Here is a 22,882-nt window from a genome sequence, read left to right on the forward strand (position 1 = left end):
GGCTCTGCTTCTACTAAATCCCACAGAACAATCAAGCAACCACGAATGGCCATCTGCACTTCACACTAAAGTAAAGCCTGTTGTTCAAGAGAGTAATCAGCTTTCCTAAATTCATCTTCCTAAGTCTGGTAACTCAAGTACCTAGTAAAATCAGCAGGGAAGCCCCTGCCTGAGTGTTGAGTTTGTGTAAGCAAAAAGGAAATCCTGGGAATTTTCAATAAATTTTCACCTTCAACCTGGCCTGCTGTATCTCGGTTCTGATCTCACACCAAGATGTCAGCAAGTTCTAATATTACAAACTCAAACATGCTAAGAAGCCACGTTTTTAGCACCTAGTAATAGTATTCCACATAATGAAGAACAGTCATGCTCATTAACTTTTCATTGTGAAATGGTATTTTTATCAGTGCTATAAAAACAAGCAAACAAAACCCCAACTGTTTTCTGTTACACTGGCAGTTGCATTTGTTCATTATACCTGCTAATCAGCAATTAGTTTAATGCCAGCATAACTGGAATGGAATAATGGCTCCAGATGCTATGACAAAGGAAGTTTTCATTCCTTAAAAATGGATCTTTGGGAATAGCAGGAAGGGACGGTGCCTCAGAGAAAACCAAATTCTCTGCCAACATATAAACCAAAGAAATGATGCAACAAAAAAATTCTGTATGTGCACAACAACCTGAGTTAAAATCTAAGCAATACTTAAGTTCATAGTAGCTTCCCTGCTTATCAATGGAGGTGAAAATACAGGTATAAAAGTTCTTCTAGACACTGCAAGCAAAATAAAACTTGGTTTTATACTTAAAACGTAATACCTCTATTTCTTAATCACTGATTTTTAATGTAAAGGACTGCTCTTCACCTTTTCAGAAATGCTAGTATTAGCACTGGATGCTAATACTAGCAATTCTGGGTGCTAAGTAAGGGCTGTTTGCTGCTCATGCTCATAAACATCTTCTTCTTCCCTGTCTCTAAGTGGGGAGACAAGAGAATTAACTGCAAAGCACCAACCTTGGAGCCTGCACACCAGGGGTCTCCAAAGGCTTCGCCTCAGGCAGCAATCTGAGACACAGCAGTCTGAGACACAGCACTTCCCACTGCAGTTTCATTCTCTAATTCTTCTTGGTTGCATTATGCACAATTTTCTTAACTAATACTCCATGTGTTTTAAAAGAAAACAGTTCCTTTTCTCTTGGTCATAAAATCTGCACTAAGTAACTTATTTAAAAACATAACATTTTGATATGAAATGCCCAAGAAAATTTGCCTGGGCCAACATTTCACAGCACAGCAAAGCTCTGCTCATTTCCAAATCCAGCAACACAAGGGCATTGCAACCTCTCTGCCATTAAGGCTTGATTACAACTTGTAGATAAAACCTTACATCTATTTGTACATTATAAAACATCATAAATAACTGTCATAAAAATAAAACCCCAATATAAGTGATGGTGGTCCTCTGTGGTTGGTTGGAGTTTGCTGGTTGATTCACCAGCTTTAGCAGCATACAATTGTGCTCTCAACTAAATCACAGAGGTTTTATCTCAGCACAAAAACACCCAACCCATAAAGCCCAAAGAACCAACACAATCCCTGTATTTCTTGTTTAAGCTAATCAGACTGGTTTATTATTTTCCTATCACCAGCTGTCTGCCTCAGGTTTGAGCTAATTATTCATCCATTTCTGAAAGTAAGGAAGAACATATAAAAAGAACAGTATTCCAACAAGTACAAGTCACTCCATTTACTCACCAATCTGCTCTCTTTCAACCCTTCCAGAGTCCAAAAACATAAAGTGTGCAAGAATCCTGGTTAGTGGCAGAACTTTTTGAATAATTACAAAAAATGAACCCTATCTACATAAATCAATTTCAAAGAATAATTAAAAGAAAATCATAAATGAAAACACATTAAAGAACTTACAGCACAAGACAAAGCACCACAGGTGAAGCTGATCCCTAGAAACTGAGTTTCCAGGTTACATTTTAATTAAGAAAACATTCACATATATGTCAATGTGAAATAAAACATTCCAAAATGTAGTATCTTACATATGCCACATCTAATTTGCTAATATGCAATAGCATTATTATTATTATTTATTTAGCCTATTCCCTACTGCCTCACAAAGGCAAAACTGACCTTGGAAGTGAAAAGCTTGCACAATATGCAGAACATACTCTACACATTCCTCCATTAACGTACAAATGTGCTTCCACACTACCATCAGATAATGTGATCATGAAATACCATCAGATAATTCCACATCAGATTATCTCCAAGAATGTATGAATGAAGCTTTTTTGTGCCACCAGTTCATATTCTACATACATTTCACTGCATGGACATACTTCACTTTCCTCCTCTAGTCCCATATTCTTTTGTGTCCTCTTCAAGAAAATAAAAAAATAATTTAAAAAAAGTTCAACCACCAAGTGTAGAATGTCCAAGGCATCTTACATTGACTTGTTAAAAAAAAAAAAAAGAAAAAGGAAAAAAAGCCCCATTCAGACAGCTTCTTCTTTTGGAGAACAGCTTTACATTCCTGAGAGTAACTAGTGGAACAAGACTCGGTGTCAATGTTCCAGGACTTGTCAGACGTTGTAATCAGGGGACTTTCCCTGGGGTTGTCGCAGTCGGATCTGCAGGGTGGAAAAAGCTCCCACAGTCACGTGGAAGAAGAGCTGCCACAGGTTGCGCAGTTCATACAGGTACATGTTACACAGGCAGATCAGCCCGAACGTCAGGAAGGACTTGGCATTCCTCCAGCCTGTGTAGTACACAAACAGGTAACACTGGCAGGGAATAAAACAGAAATCAGGTTACCCATGGAAAATAACTTCTACTGAAGCAAAAGTGTCAGGTCACTGAAAAATTACAGCCCAAACCAAGGAAAAGTCTGAGTCCAACATGGAAGAACAGTATCAATTCAGCAGTCACAGAAGGATGAGGAGTACCCGATATCAGTACAAGGTTACATTTGCCTTGCATTAAACTCTGAGAACAATTCATCCATAATAATTAATTACAGCCTGAAATGAGTGGCCCACGACTAAAGATAGTGGATGTTTCTGGCAATCTCTGGTCAAAATAAACTCTGCTCTACTCAAGCAGCGCAGAAGGAACAAGAGAAGTCTTCTTCAGGAAAGCAACGGGCAGGACAGGGACAATACCGAGGCCCCAGAGCCCAGCACAGGGCAATCCCCCAGACCCCTCCCAGTGTCCTGCCAGGGGTGATGCTGAGGGTTTCCTGGCAGATGCAGAGGCCCACACCCACTGCCCTGCTTCAGCTGCTGCAGGACTGATCACATTTGGAGACAGACACAACTACCCTCCTGTAATTTTAGGCAATGTTTTGCACACTGTGGTGTAACACAGTCTGTCAGGACTGCCCACAGTTCCCCACTCAGCCCTCTTCCTACTGTAACTGGAAATCTGTTCAAGTCTTTTGTCTCAGTTTTCATCTCTAAAAGGAAAAAGCTTTTACCCAGACATTTTTTTTTATTAATTCTATTGTTTGAACTACTCCCTTAACAGCTACAAAATCAAAAAATTCCTTTGCTCCTTCTCTGGATTCAGGTTATTTCTGCTGAAGGAAGTTTTTTTCTGAGCTTTAAGGCAGATAACAATAGTATTTATGCTTACTTTCCATTCCAAATCTGTTCCCAGTGGATTTATAACTATGGTCACACAGATTTAACAGCATCCATCATCAGATTATCTAAGTGTCATTTCTGTTCTTCCTGGGCATTTGCCATGTTTTATCAGTCAAAAAAACTCCACTTAATTTTCTTTTCATTTTTCATGTTCCTCAAAAAAGGGCAACTGAACAATACAATTTATTGAGGTTACTTTATATTCTATTTGAACTCTACCACTTTGTTATAAAGCATGCATTTCCACTGCAAGTGTGGCTGAGAGCAGCACAGCTACTTGTAGTGTCTAAGTATCTAAATATTGTCAGAGAGGTGAGGACTGGCATTATCAGTAAGATTTGTACATTCCTCCTCCAAAGCAAAGTAAAACTAGAGATTAGTGACCTGCATGTTTCAGAATCGAGACAGGAGTGTTCTGAACCTGCTTGGCCATTTTGAGCAGAATAAATGCAACCTGCTTGTGCTGACTTCACAAATCATATCTAAAAGAGCAATTAGTTGGTACTGGTATCTCAGCAATAACAATTCAGATAATTTCCTAGTGTTGTCACTCCCACTGACAATGTATGAACAAGTGTGACTGCTTTCAAGATTAAAATACAAATCAGAATATGCTTCATCAAAATGATTAATAAAGGCTTGAAAACAGTAGTTTAAAAATGCTACTATAACATGATGTCCAATGACTGAATTTTACTGAAGAACTGTTTAAAATCAATTTTGAAGTGGATTTTCATTGGTCTAGCTCTGAACTACTGGATGTGCCCCTTACAGAACAGATGAAAATGCCAAAAAACAGTCAAAATGTCAAAACAATGCAGCTTTAACAGCTTACTATAACAAGTACTGTTATGAAACTCCTGAGGGTTGTTTTTCTACTACTAAAGGGAAGTGTTATCATGCAAGTGTTATACTGAGCATGCTTTTATGGAGAAGGCTCCTCTGAGCTACTTCAGAGAAGATTTTGATTTTTGATTTTGATTTTTGATTTTGATTTTTGATTTTGATTTTTGATTTTTTTTTTGTTTAATGAATGTTAAAACATGACTGAAGGCTCAGCTTCTGATACTTTGCACTTCTGGTACAACTGAGGCAGATATTACTTTTTCTCCTTTATAAAAGACTCAAAACTACGAAGCAACACTAGATGTCAGTGAGTCTAAAACATCATATTCCATATAAGTCCTGCTCTTTTGCCTGCACAGTAATAAACATTTCTTGGGAACTAGAGACACACTGGTGTGTTGTTATTAACTGAAGAAGACAGTACAGCATGATGGACACCTGGTGGGTGAATGACAGTGAAATGGGCTGTCATACAACACAGGGAATGAACGTCCTCAGCTCTTAACTGTAGCCAAAGAACATCAGAACATGCCAGAGAACCAACATCCCTTAATTCTGAAAACTGACCCATCACATATTAGAGGAATGATACCAGAGGGTGGGAGACAGAGTTTCAACAGATGTATTTTGAATGTTAATAAAAAGCCTACATTGCAAGTTGCATGGATTCTTTCTTTTAGACAGCTCTGTTCAAGGCAAACAGTGCAGGAAAGATGTCTCAATGGACAGACATGAATACTTCATAAAGAATAAGGTTTCCAGTTTGGGAGAAGAGGGGAAAAGTTTTTTTATACAAAGAAAGAATGGAGAAGCTCTACCTTATCTGATATGGAACAGACTGTTGGTTTGGAAAATTAACACCAATCTAAATTATTTAAGGCAGAAGTTAATGGAAAGTCAACAAGTGCTGGAGAACACAAGTCGCATTGGGACATTTTGCTAGAGATAACAGATAACCTGGGCAGAAAAAAAGACTGATAGGCATTTTTTTTATATTACTGTCTGACACAGTACTAAACACTGGCTCACAGAAACAAGTAAAAACTGGATACTCCACAAGTCTAAGATTAAAAGTCAAAGTAATTATAACACCTGCAACTGAGAATGAGAGACACAGGTTAATGTAACAGCAGTGTCACTGAATGACAGATGCCAGTGGGCATCTTGCTATAAATCATAAAGGAAAGTCAAATTCAGATGCAGAAATGGAAAGCTGACAGAGAAGAAAAGTAAGAAGTGTCAGGCAGGAAAACAGTGAAAAGAGACCACAAGCTTTGAAAAGGAAGGAGATTCACATTAAAGTACAGAGTGAGGAAAATTCTGGAGTGCAGAATTATCAAAAAAACAATATAACCTCCACTGCTTGTGACTTTAGAGATAATTTTCTTAATTAAATGTGTTAATCATCCAGCTGGAGAAAAAATGCCAGAAAACAGAAGCTCTTTGTATCTTTTATATCAATCTACTACTACATGATAGTTTATGATTAATGAAAAAAAAAAAACAGAGCAGAAAATATTTTTTGTAATCATCCTGTTCAAGTATCTGTGACATTTAAGAAAATATGATGACACTTGTGCATGACTGGGTAATGTTTTTAAACTCTAGTGAATTATGCAAACAGAAAAACACACCTGGTACAAACAGGCTGCGGTACCAAGAAAAAATGCGATAACATAGCTGAAATCTTCACCTTCATTCTGTAAGAATAAAAAAAAAAAGCCATGTTTTACAAAAAAAACAAGTGAAATACCAGCCATTTACACTATGAAATTTATGAATTATTGCATGTTAAAACAGTTTCACACATTTAAAGCAATTCCTTTACCACACTAAACCAACAAATAGGACTAATCAGTGCTTACTTACATATCTGCAAAAAAATTATGTCCTGGAGTCTGACCAAAACGTTTATTCATAACAAACAACTCCTGCCAAGATCTTCAAAAGCTTTAAAGATGTCCAGCTCTAACGCTGAGTATTTACCTTCTCCAGATGCTTTTGAAAATTCAGGTCTAAACACTGGTAACTACCTTTAATAGCAACTTCATAGATTTGTGCCTTCCTAAAGCTTCACAAAATGGAAACGAGGAAACAGGAAAGGGACCCAAACTGGCCACTAGGGTGGGGTAAAACTCCACACAGAGAGTAACGAAGGCAGCTCTGTGCTCATGCAGTGACAGCTAACAGCAGCACAGGAATTTATCAGACTCGGAAAATAGGGTTCTCTTGAAGGAAAGATGGAAAAATTTACTTGAAGTGACAGATTCTTCTACTATGTGTTTTGAAAACAAAACAAACCCTTTACCTTATTCAAACAGGTTGTTACAGCCCCTTCAGAGCTGAGCAGAGTAAATTTCCATGCTCAATGACTATTCTAACTGCATTTCTAGCAAACATCTGCAACCACCAAAAACTTCCCTAGGAAAACAATGCGCACTCATGCAAATGTTTGTCCTTGAGAGCAGATATCACTTGAGGAGATGGTGGTCCATCCACAAGTACACCTTGTGTCTGCTGAGAGTATGTTCAGCGTGAAGCATTTCCACGTCCTGTGCTGACCAGGAAAAACTTTGCATGTCTGCACACAGCAATTACATCCACAATGCAGTGGATGTAATCCACTTCTAGCCAGTCTGTAAGTCTTTGCCCCAGTACCACTGCACATTTGGTGGAGTACAGTTACAGATTGTAACAGAATTTTATTAACTCCCAAATAAAACCACTGATTATAAAGCAAACAGTAATTCAGAGACACGCTTTTGAATGACTTCTCAGAACACGTTCCATTAATTGTGTTTTGGATTACTTCTCCCTAAACCTTGTGGATTTTTCCATAATAAAGTAAACAAAGAGAAAATTTAATGGATTTTTAGTGTGCCTCATTTGTCACAAATGAAAATTATCTTCCATCTGTACTGCAATCTATTACCTCCAGATGCAATAACATAGCGAATAAAATTAACTGCATGTCCTGTCATCACTTAAATAGATTAATCTAACATTTGTATTCTTTTTCAAAAATCTGCTGCAGAAAGGTAACAAAATAAGTTTCAGCAACATCACACTGACAAATCTGTTCAGTACTATTTGTATTATAGCATACTTTAAAATCATTCCTATTTATAAACTGAGAGAATTGTGCATAACACCGAAAAACCTAATTAGGGATAAAGTAGAGATGCAGGTTCCCTTGGTCTTTCTTTAAAAAACAAACCAAAGACAACTCAGAAAGAAGGACCTAGCACGGAACATTTTCATTAATCTTGTTCATCTATCAACTAGTCTTCACAAAATGCTGAGACACAACAGTACTGTTTATTCAATCTTTACCTGTATCAATAGTACGTAAGATAAGGTAAAGAAGAATTCCTGTATTCCAGTTATTTCCCTAAAAAAAAAAATCCATGAGGTATCAAAAATATTGCAGCTGGCTGCTGAAAGGGCTAGAGACCAAGACTTACAAGGAGCAGCTGAGGAAACTGGCACTGTTTAGCCTGGAAGAGGCTTGGGAGAGAACTTACTGCTCTCTGCAACTACCTGAAACAAAATTGTAGCAAGGTGGGGGTTGGGCTCTTCTCCCGGGTAAGAATGGGTAAGATGAGAGGAAATGGCCTCATGCTGCATCAGGGGGAAAATTTCTTCACTGGAAGGGCTGTCAAGCTGCCCAGGGAAGTGGTTGAGTCATCACCCCTGAAGGAATTTAAAAGCCTTGTAGATGTGGCACTTTGGAACATGGTTTAGTGAACTTGGCAGTGCTGAGTTATGGTTGGACTCGGGTCTTTTCCAACGTAAATGACTCTATGAAGTCCAGATATGTTTAAATAAAAAGACTATCTACCAGCCAAGCAAGAGGATTACCATTTTCTCTCAGAAAAGTTCCATGGGGTTTTTAGTTTCTATATCTATCACCACAATAGCAACCATTAAATTGTAAGGAAGTCTTTGGGTTTTTTTGTGGCAACACATATGAACTTTCTGGCATGCCTGCCAAGTACTAGCAGGCATTCACCTGAATTGCTTGAAAGCATAAACCATTATTAGTGACACTATAGCACTTGTGGGAATACAACCAGCACAAGAAATGGAATAGAAAGAAACTGAAAGGCTACAGGGAGGGTCATAGTAGAGATTTTACAGAAAAAAAATGGGTTTGGGGGAGGTTGCTTGGTGAGGGGAGTTTAGAAGAAATTACTTGACAATTTTCTGACATTGATCCTTTCAATACACAATGAGAAATAAGGTTTATTAGATAGAAACAAAAAATCACAAAAGTTCTCTAAGAAATGACTTTACAAAACCTGTTTAAAGATTCCCGCTCTGTGAACTTTTCAAAAAAACTGCCCAGATTTTCAAAGCTGTTCATCATTTCACTCAAGTGTTTTTAAATAGCATCTATAGAAATTAAACGCCTCATACCCTGGCATAAATTTAGCAAACAGAACATTATGTTCACATCCTCACTGCTGCCAAGGTACCAGGGAAGGAGCTGGCCACCCACCTTCCACTGCTGTTGAAACTCACAGCCTCGATGAATGAGGCAGCACACTCGAGGAGGATGCACAGATCACAAACAATACAGGTTTTGTAAAAGAGGCCTGATCTCATAAACAGTACTTTTGAAATAAAACTGGCAAACTCGGCACATATAGAATCTTCTGAAACGAAAATTGTGGTTGCTATGATGCATAACTTTTAAATTCATAAACATGTACAATACCTGGAGAAGGCTTTCTATGGCATGGAAGCCACGGATTAAATTCAAAGCTCCACATAACAGACTAAGCACAAATGAGACAATCCCTGGCAGAGTCACAGGTTCCAGACGTTGATGAGGAGCTGCAAAGCAGATCAAAAGAAGATATCAAAGGTCAAAGCACTGCCTTCAGAAATTCAATAAAATAATAATCTCATTTGTCAGTGGCTTCCAGCTCAAGAGATCACTGACGCAAACCACAAAATGTCATTTCTGTTTTCTAAAAAGACAAAACATTGTAAATGTTTCAGCACAAGGTTTAGCAAAAAGTAAACTTTCCTCCAGTTCACATATGTAATTGTCTTATTTAGTCTTTATCTCAATAGGTTCCATTTATTCAGTATGGTATTGATGGCTGCTCAAACATGCCAGGAAATCAAAAGTAAAAGATGCACTTGCTACTGAAATCTGCCCATAATCAGTAACCAGCTAATAAGTCACGTACTTAAGAACTTCTCTCACAACCTCCACTCTTCTATAACACCAATGCATTAGTGAGACACTGAGATTGATTTAGCTTGTTTGCCAAACAGAACACTGAGGTAAAGCTATCCCAGACCCTTTCCTTAAAAACAGTGTGTGCTACCAAAGACACACATGAAGGGACAGCTCTGAAACTCAGCTGGCATCTATACCACAATCTTATATGGACCTTCCAGATTGCACTTAGCATCTTACAAGTAAAACACATTAAAATTAAAACACTTTCTTTCCAAGCACACCCGCTCTTTCAAGCTTATCTAGGGTCACAAGTGTGTAACAGTTATGTATGTTCCTCATTACTGTCCCTTTCCACAGTGAATCACAGAAAGCAAATGTGAAAAAACAATGCAAAACTCTTAACAGTCTGGGCAACACTGGGATAACAATGGGACTACTGAGCTGTACTCAAATCATTCTGTTCAAATCAACCAAGTGTAAAGATGTGAACAATGAGGTTAATGAACTGTAAGATTAATAGAGAGGGGGTGTCAATCCCAGTTGTTTGTATTGCACAGACCCAGGAAAAAGGTTTTTCAAACAGTTTATGAAGTTACAGAACCTAAAAAAGCCCCAACAAAAGCTATTTCACATTGATAAGCAGGCAGGGCTGTCTAATTAAGAGTGTACAATAAAACAAAAATATACAGGATGAGTTCAGTTAATTAATTTGTGCTGAATTTAATAGTGTATAATCAGTTGGGGTGTTTTTTTAAATAAAAGTATAACCCATGTTTAACTGTGAGAGTTCACTGCTTTTCTAACTGTAGGGCACATTACTCCCAGCAATCACCCAGTTAAGGTTAGATATGCTAGATGTGCTATTTGCATACCAAACTCTTTTTCAATAACTCCCAACTGGTTGTTTTGTTTTGGGTTTTTTTAAACCATCTCATCTAGAGAGTGGAAAAAAGCTGAGGGTGTATATGACTGTTTTTAGCCAATAGTAATTCCATTCCATTAACTGGTGGATAAAATTAGTTCACTGCTCTCCACTTGCAGCTCTCCAGAAAATCTCCTTTTCCCCATGTATTGGGTAACTTAAAATCACTGTGTGCTAAAACAGCATTTAAAACACTTCTTTGGGAGCCATGGGGGGAAAAGTAAAGAGTCTGGTCAGCTAAATCAACAAAGTCTATGAAGGTTCATAAAATAGTTACTTCTCTCTTGTTAAAATATGAAAAAAAATATAAAGGACAGTATGTACCATTACTAATGTCATTAAACTCTCTAAGGCGTAACAAATATTAGTGTTACAATCAAAGCAACAAGACTCATTTATATACAAAAATATGAAGATAAAAACAAAGAATGAAGAAGGAATGTCAGAGAAGGCAGGGTAAAGGGCAACTGACTTTGAATTGGTACATCCATCAATCTTAGAAATATGATTACGTGCCATTTCAAAAATTCTCAGTTCAAATAATGCACAAATTCTGAATTTAATGTTGACATTTACATGGCATGAGAAACTACATGACTTGTAAGAAAGTTTATTTAAAACTTAAAAAAAAAAAAAAACAAAAACCTTAATCTGACAACTGTTTCTTCACTGAAGAAAAGCTCAGAAAACAGTAATTTTATCCTAACCTGAAACATCACACATCAGCATGCTGTGACCTTATTTCTAATGCTGCCAACACCTACATGTACCTTTGCAGGAAGATTCTATCCATAATCTGCACACTTTATGCTTCCCACATGCAGAATTACCCTGTTCCTCACTGCACTGCACAACTGTCAAGAGGGAGAAGGGCTGCTACTGCAAGCACTGCCAGCACAGCAGGCCTGGACTCCTCACCCTGGCTACACAGCCAGCTGCAGTGGGAGCAAGTGAGAGCCACTGCTTCCTCTCCACGGCCCAAGCTAATGCCTCCAACTCTGCCATTCTGCACAATGAAACAAGATTTGCATCCACCTAACTTCCCACCTCTGGATGCTCTCCAATTTCATTTAACACAGCTCACTCCAGAAAGTCCTACTTTTTAACAGTACAGCATATTCAGGAAATTTCCACTAGGCAAAACATCTTTTTGTGAGAATCTTTTTGCTCTGTCCTCAGAGCAAAGGAGAAACTTGGAAGTCCAGCCAACTGAGTGGGCAGCAAACATCCAGAGAAAGTTCTTTTCAAGGGTGGAGAGAAGTGATGAATGTAAAGAACTACACAACCATTAGCAGACTTTCTAAAAAAGACACTGTTATTCAATAGCATCTAAAATGTGAAGAGCTGAAGAAGTAGCAAAGTGCCAGCTTCTCATAATGTACAGCCCTTTGATGGTGAGTTTCTACAGCAACTCAAGGAAGGAAGTGGATAACTGAACAGAGATCTATGGAATTCAGAGGAAGAAGAAAGTTAAAAGCAACTGAAAGAAAAACAGAACAAAAATGACATGCAAAGAAAAAAGGACAACATAATTTCTTCTGTAAGAAGTTGTGGAGAGATAAGTAAAAAAAAAAAACCAGACAATCACCTGACAATTATTGTTGAATCTACTTTTTTAGTTAAAAGGGAAACGGTCCCTATGTTTTTCATTTAGGTCTATATAACCTTCCAACACTCTTACTCAAAAAAGCGATAAAAATCACATCTCCCACTACATGGACAACTTTTAAAAAACAGCCAATTTTGACACAGGCTGAATTCTCTCATGCTTATTGCTTTTTCTTTTTCCAGCTGCAGGAAGTTCAAATCTAGACAATTTTCAGAGCTCACCAACTCCCCTTCTGCCACCAGAACCCTTTCCACAAAGCAGGATTACATGAGAACATTAAGAGTAAACTACAATATAAGAATTAGAAGTGGCAAAAGAGTGGTATCACAGCATTACATACCTTTAAAAAGAGCCCACACATGTAAAAAGATGACAAAGGTATGTACAGTGCTGCTTAGACGATTCCACTCTTTTAAACAATTTAAACACCTTCACACTTTTCCTTTAATAATTTTCCTGACTCTAACTCCAATACTGTTAAATTGCAATTACAGAGATTGTAAGCTATTTCTACACCGTCTCATAGCACCTGAAATTCTCAGAACCAGGGCCCCAGAGTACAAACAGGGCACCCTACTGGTTTCATTTGGTTTTCATCTTCCATAGAAAGCAGTTTTCAATCTCCTAGAGTAATCCTCATGAGTAAGTACATAATAAGGATAATATACTGGCAAAGAGATCCTATTAATGTATACATATACATAAACTGCACAAAATCTCATTTATTGCAACATTGTAGGAGGTGTTTAGATATATGATTGCAGTTCTGTGATTTATGATTGCACCCTGACACTGTAAAGTGAACAGCATCAGTGTGTGCCTGCTCAGGATAATTTATAGACAGAGTACTTCTGGAAAAAAAAGGAAAATATATTAACTAATTAAAATCAACACTTCCTTCCATTCTGTTTATGATTCTGGTTCACTAAACTTGGAGGACTGAAATCAGATGATGTCAGTTTCACATGTAGAGCCCATGTATCAGTGCAAGGATTTGGCATTTTGTTTCTATCCTGCTGGGAAACATCTGAAGATGGGCCTCAAACCCATTCAGAGGATTCACTGAATAGCACAAACCTTTAACCCAGCTCAACTCCACAATTCCACATTTACCTCCTACATGAAGTAAATTAAAGTTAAAAAAAAAATGACTACTTAAATAAATTTGGCAGTTTTATACAAAATTGCAATTCTTAACATTGAACATAAGGCACTCATTTTAGACAGTGCATCTGCTAGCCAGCACAGCTCTTTGTATTTGCACCATTGCAAAGGCTTCCTAAAGAGATGCTTCTCCCTCCAGCTGCTCTAACTCCTGACACTGCTCTCAGCTTATGACAACACTGAGTCTTAGTGGGCAGAAATATCAAAATTTTCAGAAATCTTAAAAGGTCAAAAAAAAAATCATCTTCTTGTTAAGTGCTTTTTTTAAGGGTTTTTTTCCTTCAATAAAGCAGTCTAATGAACAGAGCCATTTCTTCCTCTGAGTGCCTCAGGAAGGTAAACATTTGGAGGAAGAGACAAAACAGACATCTGAGCTAAAATACACATAAGGTCATATGCTTTATTTTATAGAAACATGAAAAAAAGCTTTTAAAAACAAAAATTGAATTTTACTGCTTCTGTCTCATTTAAGGATACAACAAGAAGTCTGGAACTCACCTGCAGATATCTTACCAGTACCCTTATACTCCCCCACAGGTACATGAGAAAAGCCATTGGCTGAACCAAGTTCTGACACTGAAATTTGATATGGTGGTCTCAGTTTGATTTCAGTCTGCATATCAGCAAGATTCATCTTCGTTGACAAAGAACGTGTGTTGTTGTATCTCTGTTTGGTCCTCTGAATGAAATTATCTGTGCAAAATTTAAAAGAAAAAGGTATTTTTCTATGGACTTTGTGAATTACATAATCCAAGATCATGCAGCTTTTCAATTCACACACTGAAATATATTCCTTGAAACATTTGTATTTATCTTGGATTTTTAGCGCTTTTTCTGTTTTGTGCCTAATACATCATGGGTTATTTAATTCTGCAGTTAAAAAAAATTAAGTTCTAAAAATCTAATGATGTAATAACCGAATAATGACTTTTTATTGTGTGAGACTGAATGCATTTCTAATACAATGGATTTACTACACTTATTCTAGCTTTTCTGTTAGTGTAGTAAATACCCTTATGAAAAAACTACATTGTGGAAGAAAAGAAGTGTTCATAGAAATGTTCACAAGGAGGACAGTAATGTCAAACAGAAATTGTCATTAACTGACTGAATTATAGACAGGAATTAACAAACTGGAGTATCTTCCCCCATGTTTCTAAAACTGCAGTTCTCTAAAACGGCTCTAATGTGTTTCATAAGAATATCCAATTACAGTAATTTCTAATACATAGTACTAAAGCAACATAAATTAATGGAATTCATAACAGCTGTTATCTGGTATACATAAGATGAGTTGCATTTGGAGTCTGCGGATTAAATGCTCCACTACATCATAAGAGAAGTAAAAAATTCTCCCTTTCATGTACTGAACAAGAGGTAGCACAGCTAAGAGCTAACATGAAACTACAATCTTTTCCTTGAGAAATTTATGAAGCTCAATGACTTCACAGGTTAAGTATTTCAACAGGTATGGAGTCAAAAAACTCCTGGTATTACTACCAGAAGATGAACTCCAGAGTTGCTCACACAAGGCTTAAACCAAAACCTAGTGGAATGAACAGAAGTAAGTTTGGATAAAACTCTACTAGCCTAATTTAATACCCCAGAAGTATTTCTTTATTGACTTTAACAGCAGTTAAATCAGATTCTAAATCCACCTGAAACAGAGCTATAAACTGCTTTGGACATTTCTTTTTTTTTTTTTTTTTTGTGTGCATTAAGTTGTATCTATTTAAATTCTCATTTGTCCTAGTATAAGAATGAAGGAGGAGAAAGTCAGATCCTTACCAAACTCTATAAAACAGTATGGTCTGATAGCAGTATTCGTCTTCATCATATTGTAGGTAGTGATGAACTCCTTCTGAAGCTCATCCAGGAAACAGAAAGCCAGGACATTGGGATAATTTTCAGTGCACAACATCATATAGCTTACTCCCAGAGAACTTATAAAGCTAGAATTGAGAAAATATATTCAAAATTTCAAATTTAAATTCAGTGAATTAAAAGCTTATCTAGTCTGATCTCATATTCTGTAACCAGAAAAACAAAAACCTATCTGGGGTAGCAAAGGAATAAATGTTCACTGAAAAGCCCAACAGTATTCTAGAAGAAAAACAAATTACTTTTAGGCAATGTTTTACCTGAACACCACATTGTACAATCATGAGAAGCTGTTTTACACCAGTGTGTATGTAGGTATCTGGATGTGTGTGAGTGCACACATATACACACACTTGTGAAACAGAAAAAAAACAAAGCTTTTAGGATGCAGAAACACAGCAGGTTCATCCCATAACAGCTTTTCACTCATCTCAAATGTACAATATGGGATCTGGCGCAGCTGAAAAATGCAAAACCTTATCTTCAGATTTGGGGGAGGGCTGTTAGGTCCTTCTAGAACATGGGAAGAAATAAAACTGTTCTATAGAGTGCAGAATTAATAATTCTCCAATGACAGCTGCAAGAACAATCAGAGATGGCAAATATGAAATCAGAAAAGGACAGTCTGCAATATACATATTCTGTAGCGTTTAGGCAATTCATTAGAGTTTAAGTTTTCATGATAACATTCAAATTTCTTTAAAATCTTGCTGGATAACTTACAGTATTAAAAGTAATCAAAGACAAAAGCAGTAAAATCTACACTGATTAAGCCTTACAGCTTATTCTTAAAAGTTTGTTTTCAGCTAATCAGTTTACAGGCCAACTGTAGTTAGCCTGTATAATAACAAAAAAAAAAAAAAAAAAGAGAGACAGACTGAAACAATTCAGTCCATCCGGGGCTTTAATCCAAGAAATGCTGGAAACTCACATATACCTATAGGAGATGGAGAGGTCTTAGCATTTTCTAGGACCGCTCAGCTGGTACACATTCCACTACTGTAACTTCTAAATGGTTAACTAGGGGTTAAGATGAAATTACTCACTTCATTTAAATATCTAAATTAGAATCAGAATTTAGGTCAGTTAAAGTGCAAGTAAACTATAAACAATAAAGAATTTCTTCTAAATATCTAATCCAAACCTACCCTTTCATTCAGTGTAAAGCCACTCTTCCCATGATGCTGCTCTATGACTTGGTGACATTATAAAGGAACTTCCATCAAAGTCTGAATAGGTTCAAATCTTTATACAATTGCTCAGGTTTTAAATTTCTGATACATAAATAGTGCCAAGAATTAATCTTAAGTTTGATTAAGCATTTCTAATGTGCACAGTTAGCTTTTTCACTTACAGAGAGACACAACCTAGGATGTTGCAAATACTTAAATGAGATGCCTTACTTTATATTATACTGTCCAGTTTTCAGAGTACATCTATCAGGAAGCTGAGAAAGTTTTTTTGAGAGCATTTTAAAATATTTTCTACATTCTTGCATTCCCGTGCTCTGGTCATAATCAGTAGATGCAGAAAGTGGGAGTCCATCCCTCACACGGACCACAGAGGCAGATAAAATCATAGACATTGCCAACAGAGTTAACGACAGCCTGCAACAAAACACAAATCAGGAGGAATCAGAATTAAGGTAAAAGCACAGACAACAGAGTCAACTGTGATGACTCAAACTTCTCAAGCTATACATACAGTGGGTTCAGGCCTCAACTGGGGCACAGTTAGGATTGTCAACTGTAACTTAGACTAGAGTTTTAATTGAACAGGACCTACTAATCTACACAAGCCACAAAACAGTTCTTCAAACCTTACACTAAATCAAAACATTCAAAAGTTTAGCAAGACAAGTATTAAAAGGATTACTTATCTGCTAAGTATCAGTACACAAATTTGTTCTCCTACAAGTGGGCGAACTGCTAGAATTTATAGGAAGCCAAAAGCAAACACTTCCTCAGCTCTTAACACTGCTCTGCAGACTCCTACCATATACTACACCTATCACTTCAGACACTAGGAAAAAATATTTTTGCCTCCCTCAGATGATGCTACTCAAGTTCCATACAGTCACAAACTGCAAGAGGAAACATATTTCTGGACACAGCTGAAATATGCTTTTGTGTGTGATACTGACATGTTTACAGCACCTTTCAAACTATGACGTTAAGGGCGCTTTACAAGCCTCAGCAGCTGAATGACTGCATTCTCACAAGTCAGAAATTCACATCTTCCCCAGAAAGACACTACCTCTTCACAAAAGAGAGGAAATAGCTATTTTTACCTGAACTCTCATCTTCTCTATTTCCCACTCCCCAAAGATTATATATCCATCAGGAAACTTAATGAATAATCAGCAATATTCAGGCTTTTCAAGGTTATTTACTCCTCAGAAAGAAAGAGGAATATAATAACACAAGCACTAAAAATGTGTTATCATTTTCAGTTTAGTAAATTCAGCTTCATCAGCAGTCAAACTTCAACCCCCTTTGAGATCCATCACATTAGCTGAATAAATTCCAAACTAATGCCCTCGTATTTTACTTGTACAGCACATCAGACTCTCCCCAAAGCTGTAACAGCAGGGAAAGTCACTGTTGACAGAAGTCTGCTGGACACCTTGGGGCTTTTATCAGGTGCCCTTGTTATTTCAGCACTTCACTGGAGAATTCCCTCCTGAACAAAGTGCTTCCATCAGCCGGACACAAAACCAGAAAACAACCCCAACTCCAGGACTTCCTCTAGATCAGCCTGCAGGCATGAAGCATTCAAGAAACTAAACCCACAGTTCTAGAAACTTTTACCTATCCCCAAGTTCATGCACGTGTTCCCAGAAGGACAATTCACATGGAAAGCACACAGACTCGTTCTCTTAACTATGCTGCTAACCATATAACCAAGGAGCTAACCAAGCAGCTCAAGAGCATGACAAAATTGCAGAGGAACTTTAAACTGTCATGGTTCTCTACCAATAACCATCTCTACCACTCAGAACTTGATCCCGACAGGGACTTTTGGGAGCTGTATCAATATAAACAAGAGCAGTGATGCCATGGCACAGTTTAAATACCCCTTCATTAACTTATTGCACAAAATGTAATTTCATGGATCTGCATGTCCCCTGAAGAAACAAATAACTTACTTAGCACCTAACATGAAGAAAGGAACGCAGCTCCATGTCCTGTTTCAGGAAAAGGCAGGGAATAGGACTACACTGCAGGAGAAACCCAGAATCCCACAGCCAGCTCTCAGAAGAAAAGATATTATTCCATTCACTTTTTAAATTATCTCGATGGTTAAAGTTCATGTTGAGCTATCTGATGAGATAAGAACAAACAAAAAAAGTTAATAAATATATTTACTGGGCAACAACACACTTCAGGTCTTTTTTGTGAGGCCTTACATATTGGAAAGGCCTGAACATAGCCAAGGCAGGTTACTCAAAAGATAATCACAGAAGAAGAAAACTAGGATAATAGAGATATTAAAATGATTCTATGTTCTTTAAGTGAAGTTCAGGAAGTCCCATCACGTGAGACATTTAAAATGGGAAAACATGCTATTCATCTGCACAGTACAGGAGTAACTCAGGTTTACACAACCTTTGATTCTGAACCCCATCATTCCCCTCATCCACTACGTTTGATTAATCCATAATCTCCTCTGCTCAGAACACTTCAGGAATGAAACACAGCACAACCACAGCTCTATTTCCAAAGCATTAAGATTTTCAATGTTCAATCTCAGCATCATTGCTTTGCTGCCACAACTGAGAACAAGGAGCATAAATACCACTAACAACAGCATGAACGCACAGACAACGGACAAAGCAAATGATAAAGACACGTTTAGAGGTATTCTTTTAACTTTTATGTCGATTCTGTATGTAAATAAATATTTGCATAAATCTTGAACAAAACTTTGAGACTCCTACTTATATTCAGAGAAAAACAGGCTCTATAACAGAAGACAAACCTCTATTGAAACCTACCAATTCTCTTAATACACTATGAAATCATGCAAGGTAGAAATTGTGTTGAGCTGAAGATCTCAACATCAGTTAGGTTTTGTTACCATCATCTTAAAAAGCCACACAGTGACACTATAAACTTTTTTCCTCAGCCTCCTAACAGCAGAATCAGAAAGCCATCTAAAACCCAAAGCTAATAACAGAAAACTACTTTGGCTGGAAGATCATACAGAACATTCAGCCTTACCTAAAAATGCATTAACAAAGAAAAAAAGTTTACTAAATCTACCTTATCCAGCTCTCAAAACAATACAGCTTTACACACAGAGCCAAGGGGTAAATGTGATATGCACTTACGTATTTAGAGATTGAAGAAAGATAAATATGCTTTCAGAGCTACCTCCAAATGTCTTTTTGAAACATCTATCCAAAGCTGCATTAAGTAATTAACCAAATCGTTACAAACTTCATAAGTTTTCCTCCAAAAATTCTATATCCCTCAACCACCTGATGATGACAAAAGACTGCACTTCCACTACAAATGGTCTGTGAATCTCTTACAGGTGCAAGGAAATGAACAGATCAGGTTTGCTGTCTCATTGCATGACAGAACCAAGGCATACCAAATCCAACCAGCAGCTGTTTGGCTCACAGATATCACAGAGGGTCCAAAACACACGGAACCCCTTGTCACAGGCTGCTGTCCATGCTACAATGTCATGTGAATTTAAGAGACAACCGGAAAAGCTCACAGAAAAACTACCAGAGGTATTAAAAGCAAGTCACAACCCTTTGCTCAGAGGGATTCTGACCCCCACACATACACCAACAGGGAGGGTACAGCACAGAAGCATCACTCACTCCATGCTTGTACCATTCTTGTTTCCCTTAGTATTTATTTACTTCTTCCCCATCACTGTTGATTTCCGCTTCACAGCCCGCCCCACAAATAAAAGAACTCATGGAAAAGAGCATGGAGAAAGCTGGCCACAGACAGGTAACAGTCAGCAGGGTGGCTATTCCTCTGCTACTGCACCTTCCCAAGAGCTGTCCAATTCCTCAAGGATGTCAGCATCCACTGTTTCACAACTAGGAATCACGCCATCTGCCTGCTTTCATTTCCTCCCAGGAAGGAGAAACCTCAGGTGATGGAAACCAGAGCCTATTTCACTGTACTTGTTTTTTTTTTTTTTTTGAAGCCATATTCAATTATCATGTTGTTTATTTCTGTGTTGTGATGGTACTTGATCCACAGCATCTAGATAAGTCCTAGAAACACTGAAAACAGTAACTAGAACATTTCAGACTTTTGTAACAAATTCATCATCTACCTTGTGATCTGACAGTTAATTGCTTTAAACCTGACATAGTCTTGTAACACTTTTAACAAGCGCTTGAAAGTGGCTTGTGACTTTGATTTGCTCAGGATACTTCACCTAAAAAAAACTCTGGCTTTCTCAAAATTCTGAGCAGATCTTGTAATGGCAAGCCTACTCTCCTGCACCTGATAACCTTCAGCCAATTTAATCACAGCATGTCTTGCTGGGATGTCTGTCTCATAAAAACTTTCCATAAAACATAAAACTGGGAAGCATGTGCAAGCTGCACTCCTGTCTGACACAGAATACAGATAAAAGTTCTCTGCTTACTTCAAAGATGTACCTAATACGGTTGGACAATTTATTGTCCCCACTTCTGAGGGTTGTGACAGCTGCATTACACAGGAAGGAGCTTAATTTTTTTCACTCTACATCATACTTCAGAAATTCATGTTACAATCTGGAGCACTACAGAAGGACACAACAAATAAAGCCACTTTGACATCACCGGATATGACAAGACAAGGGAATAATCCTAAATCATCAGCCAATATAATCCTTTTCATAAAGCTAGGGAGAAAGAGACTTCAGAGGCAGAATCAGGATTCATAGAATCAATGAGGTTGGAGAAGACCTCTGAGATCTTCGAGTCCAACCTGTGACCGGACACCACCACGTCACCAGCCACTACTAAGTGCCACGTCCAGTCTTTCCTTAACAGGTGGCTCCAGGCACAGGGGCTCCATCACCTCCCCAGGATCCATCCAATATACAATCACCCCTTCTGAAGAAATTCCTCCTAACGTCCAAACAATTCTGACAAACTAAGGGAACGGAACCAGTTGCATCCCAAAGTTTGGGAGCTTGGCCCTCTCACCTAGCACCTACTTACGTGGCAGCTCCGACACGACCATCTGCGGCCGCAGCAGAGGCGCTGACTCAGTGGTCACTGACTTAGGCGGATCCGCACCGCTCCAGCTCACACAACTTCACACAACCTCCTGCGCAGCTTAGGGAGCGGCGGAGACCCTACACACAGCGGGCTCCTGCTACCGAGCGGCGCTCGCCAGGAGCCCCGAGCGGCCCTGGCTGCCTCCCGCGCCCGCCCTGCCCGCGGCAGCGGCGCTGCCGCCGCCACCAGCACCCCCCGAGACGGCGGCGGCCCCGCGCTGACCGCGGCTGAGGCGCGAACGCAGCCGGCCCTGAGGCTCCGCGGCCGGGCCTGGGGCCGGCAGCGGCGGTAGACAGGAGGGGAAGGGAGTCGAGGCGAGGCCGCGGCGCGGGCGGGGCGGGCAGGGCCGGGCGGCGGCTCCGGCCGCGGGTCCCGCCCCGCCCGCGCCCCTCACGGCGCCAGCCGCGCGCGGGGGGCGCGAGCCGTACCTGGGCAGCGGGGCGGCGGCGCGCGGGTCCCGCCGGGCATTGTGGGAGCGGACACGTCCGCGCGCGCCGCAGCGCCCCCGCGCGTCCCGGCCGCGCCGCTGCGGGGCGGGGCCGCCCTGAGGGCGCTGCCGGCGCCGCCGCCTCCGGGGTCCCGGCCAGCCCCGCTGTCAGCCCGCGGAGCTTGGGCGGCTGCCCTGGAGGCTGCGGGGCGGGCCCGGGGGCGCTGTGCACGAGGGGGACGCCGGCCTTGCGTGGCTGGCATGCGACGGCCACGCTCCCGGGCCAGGCTCCCGGGCGTGGGTGTGTCTCGCCGCCCGGGCGGGAGCAGCCGAGTCGCCGGCAGCGCTGTGTCGCTCAGCGTTGTCTGAGGCTGAATTTATCACAGAATCAGTCAGGTTGGAAAATATCTTCGGAATCATGGGAACCAACTTACGACCCACCACTACCTTGTCAACCAGACCAGGGCACCGAGTGCACACCCAGTCTCTAGTTGAACACCCCCAAGGATGGTGACTCCACCACATCCCTGGGCAGCCCAGTCCAGTGTCAAGTCACCCACTCTGGGAAGAAGGGCTATCTAATGGCCGGCCTGTGCCTCCCCTGGTGCATCTTTCTGTCCTCTTGTCCTGTGCCCTGGGAGAAGAGCCCGACCCCCGCGGGTCTGCAGCCTCCTGTTGCGGGGTGCGCCCCGAGCCTCCTCTCCTCCAGGACAATTCGCTCTGCTGTCAGCACAGCTGAGCTTTAGGAGCGGTGCTCTTTGGCTTCTCCCGTGTAATAACTTCTGACAGCGGCTGGCTGGTGTCCACCAGGTTGAATGGATGACACAGCCCTTGGCGTGTGCCTGGCGCTGTGTGGATAACCAGGTGTGTTTGGGGACCTCTGCTGGGGCAGCGAGCGTGCCTGCTGGCACCTGTGTGATGGGGACAGA

The 22,882-nt window shown here is 39.8% G+C and overlaps 1 protein-coding gene across 1 annotated transcript; it reads right to left on the reverse strand.

The window, feature by feature from the left end:
- Positions 1 to 1,658: 1,658 nt before the first annotated feature.
- SEC22A (SEC22 homolog A, vesicle trafficking protein) lies at positions 1,659 to 21,995 on the reverse strand. Its single transcript, XM_084209356.1, has 8 exons — positions 21,955 to 21,995; positions 18,428 to 18,602; positions 16,683 to 16,886; positions 15,187 to 15,350; positions 13,897 to 14,091; positions 9,227 to 9,345; positions 6,141 to 6,206; positions 1,659 to 2,799 (listed from the first exon to the last, which is right to left on the reverse strand). The coding sequence occupies exons 2-8, from the start codon at positions 18,439 to 18,441 to the stop codon at positions 2,599 to 2,601; spliced, it is 963 nt and encodes a 320-aa protein (XP_084065482.1). The 5' UTR covers positions 18,442 to 18,602; positions 21,955 to 21,995; the 3' UTR covers positions 1,659 to 2,598.
- Between the last annotated feature and the right edge of the window lie 887 nt (positions 21,996 to 22,882).

Source organism: Fringilla coelebs (genome assembly GCF_963513975.1).
Source record: "Fringilla coelebs genome assembly, chromosome: 7".
In the NCBI taxonomy this organism is placed as follows: Eukaryota; Metazoa; Chordata; class Aves; order Passeriformes; family Fringillidae; genus Fringilla; species Fringilla coelebs.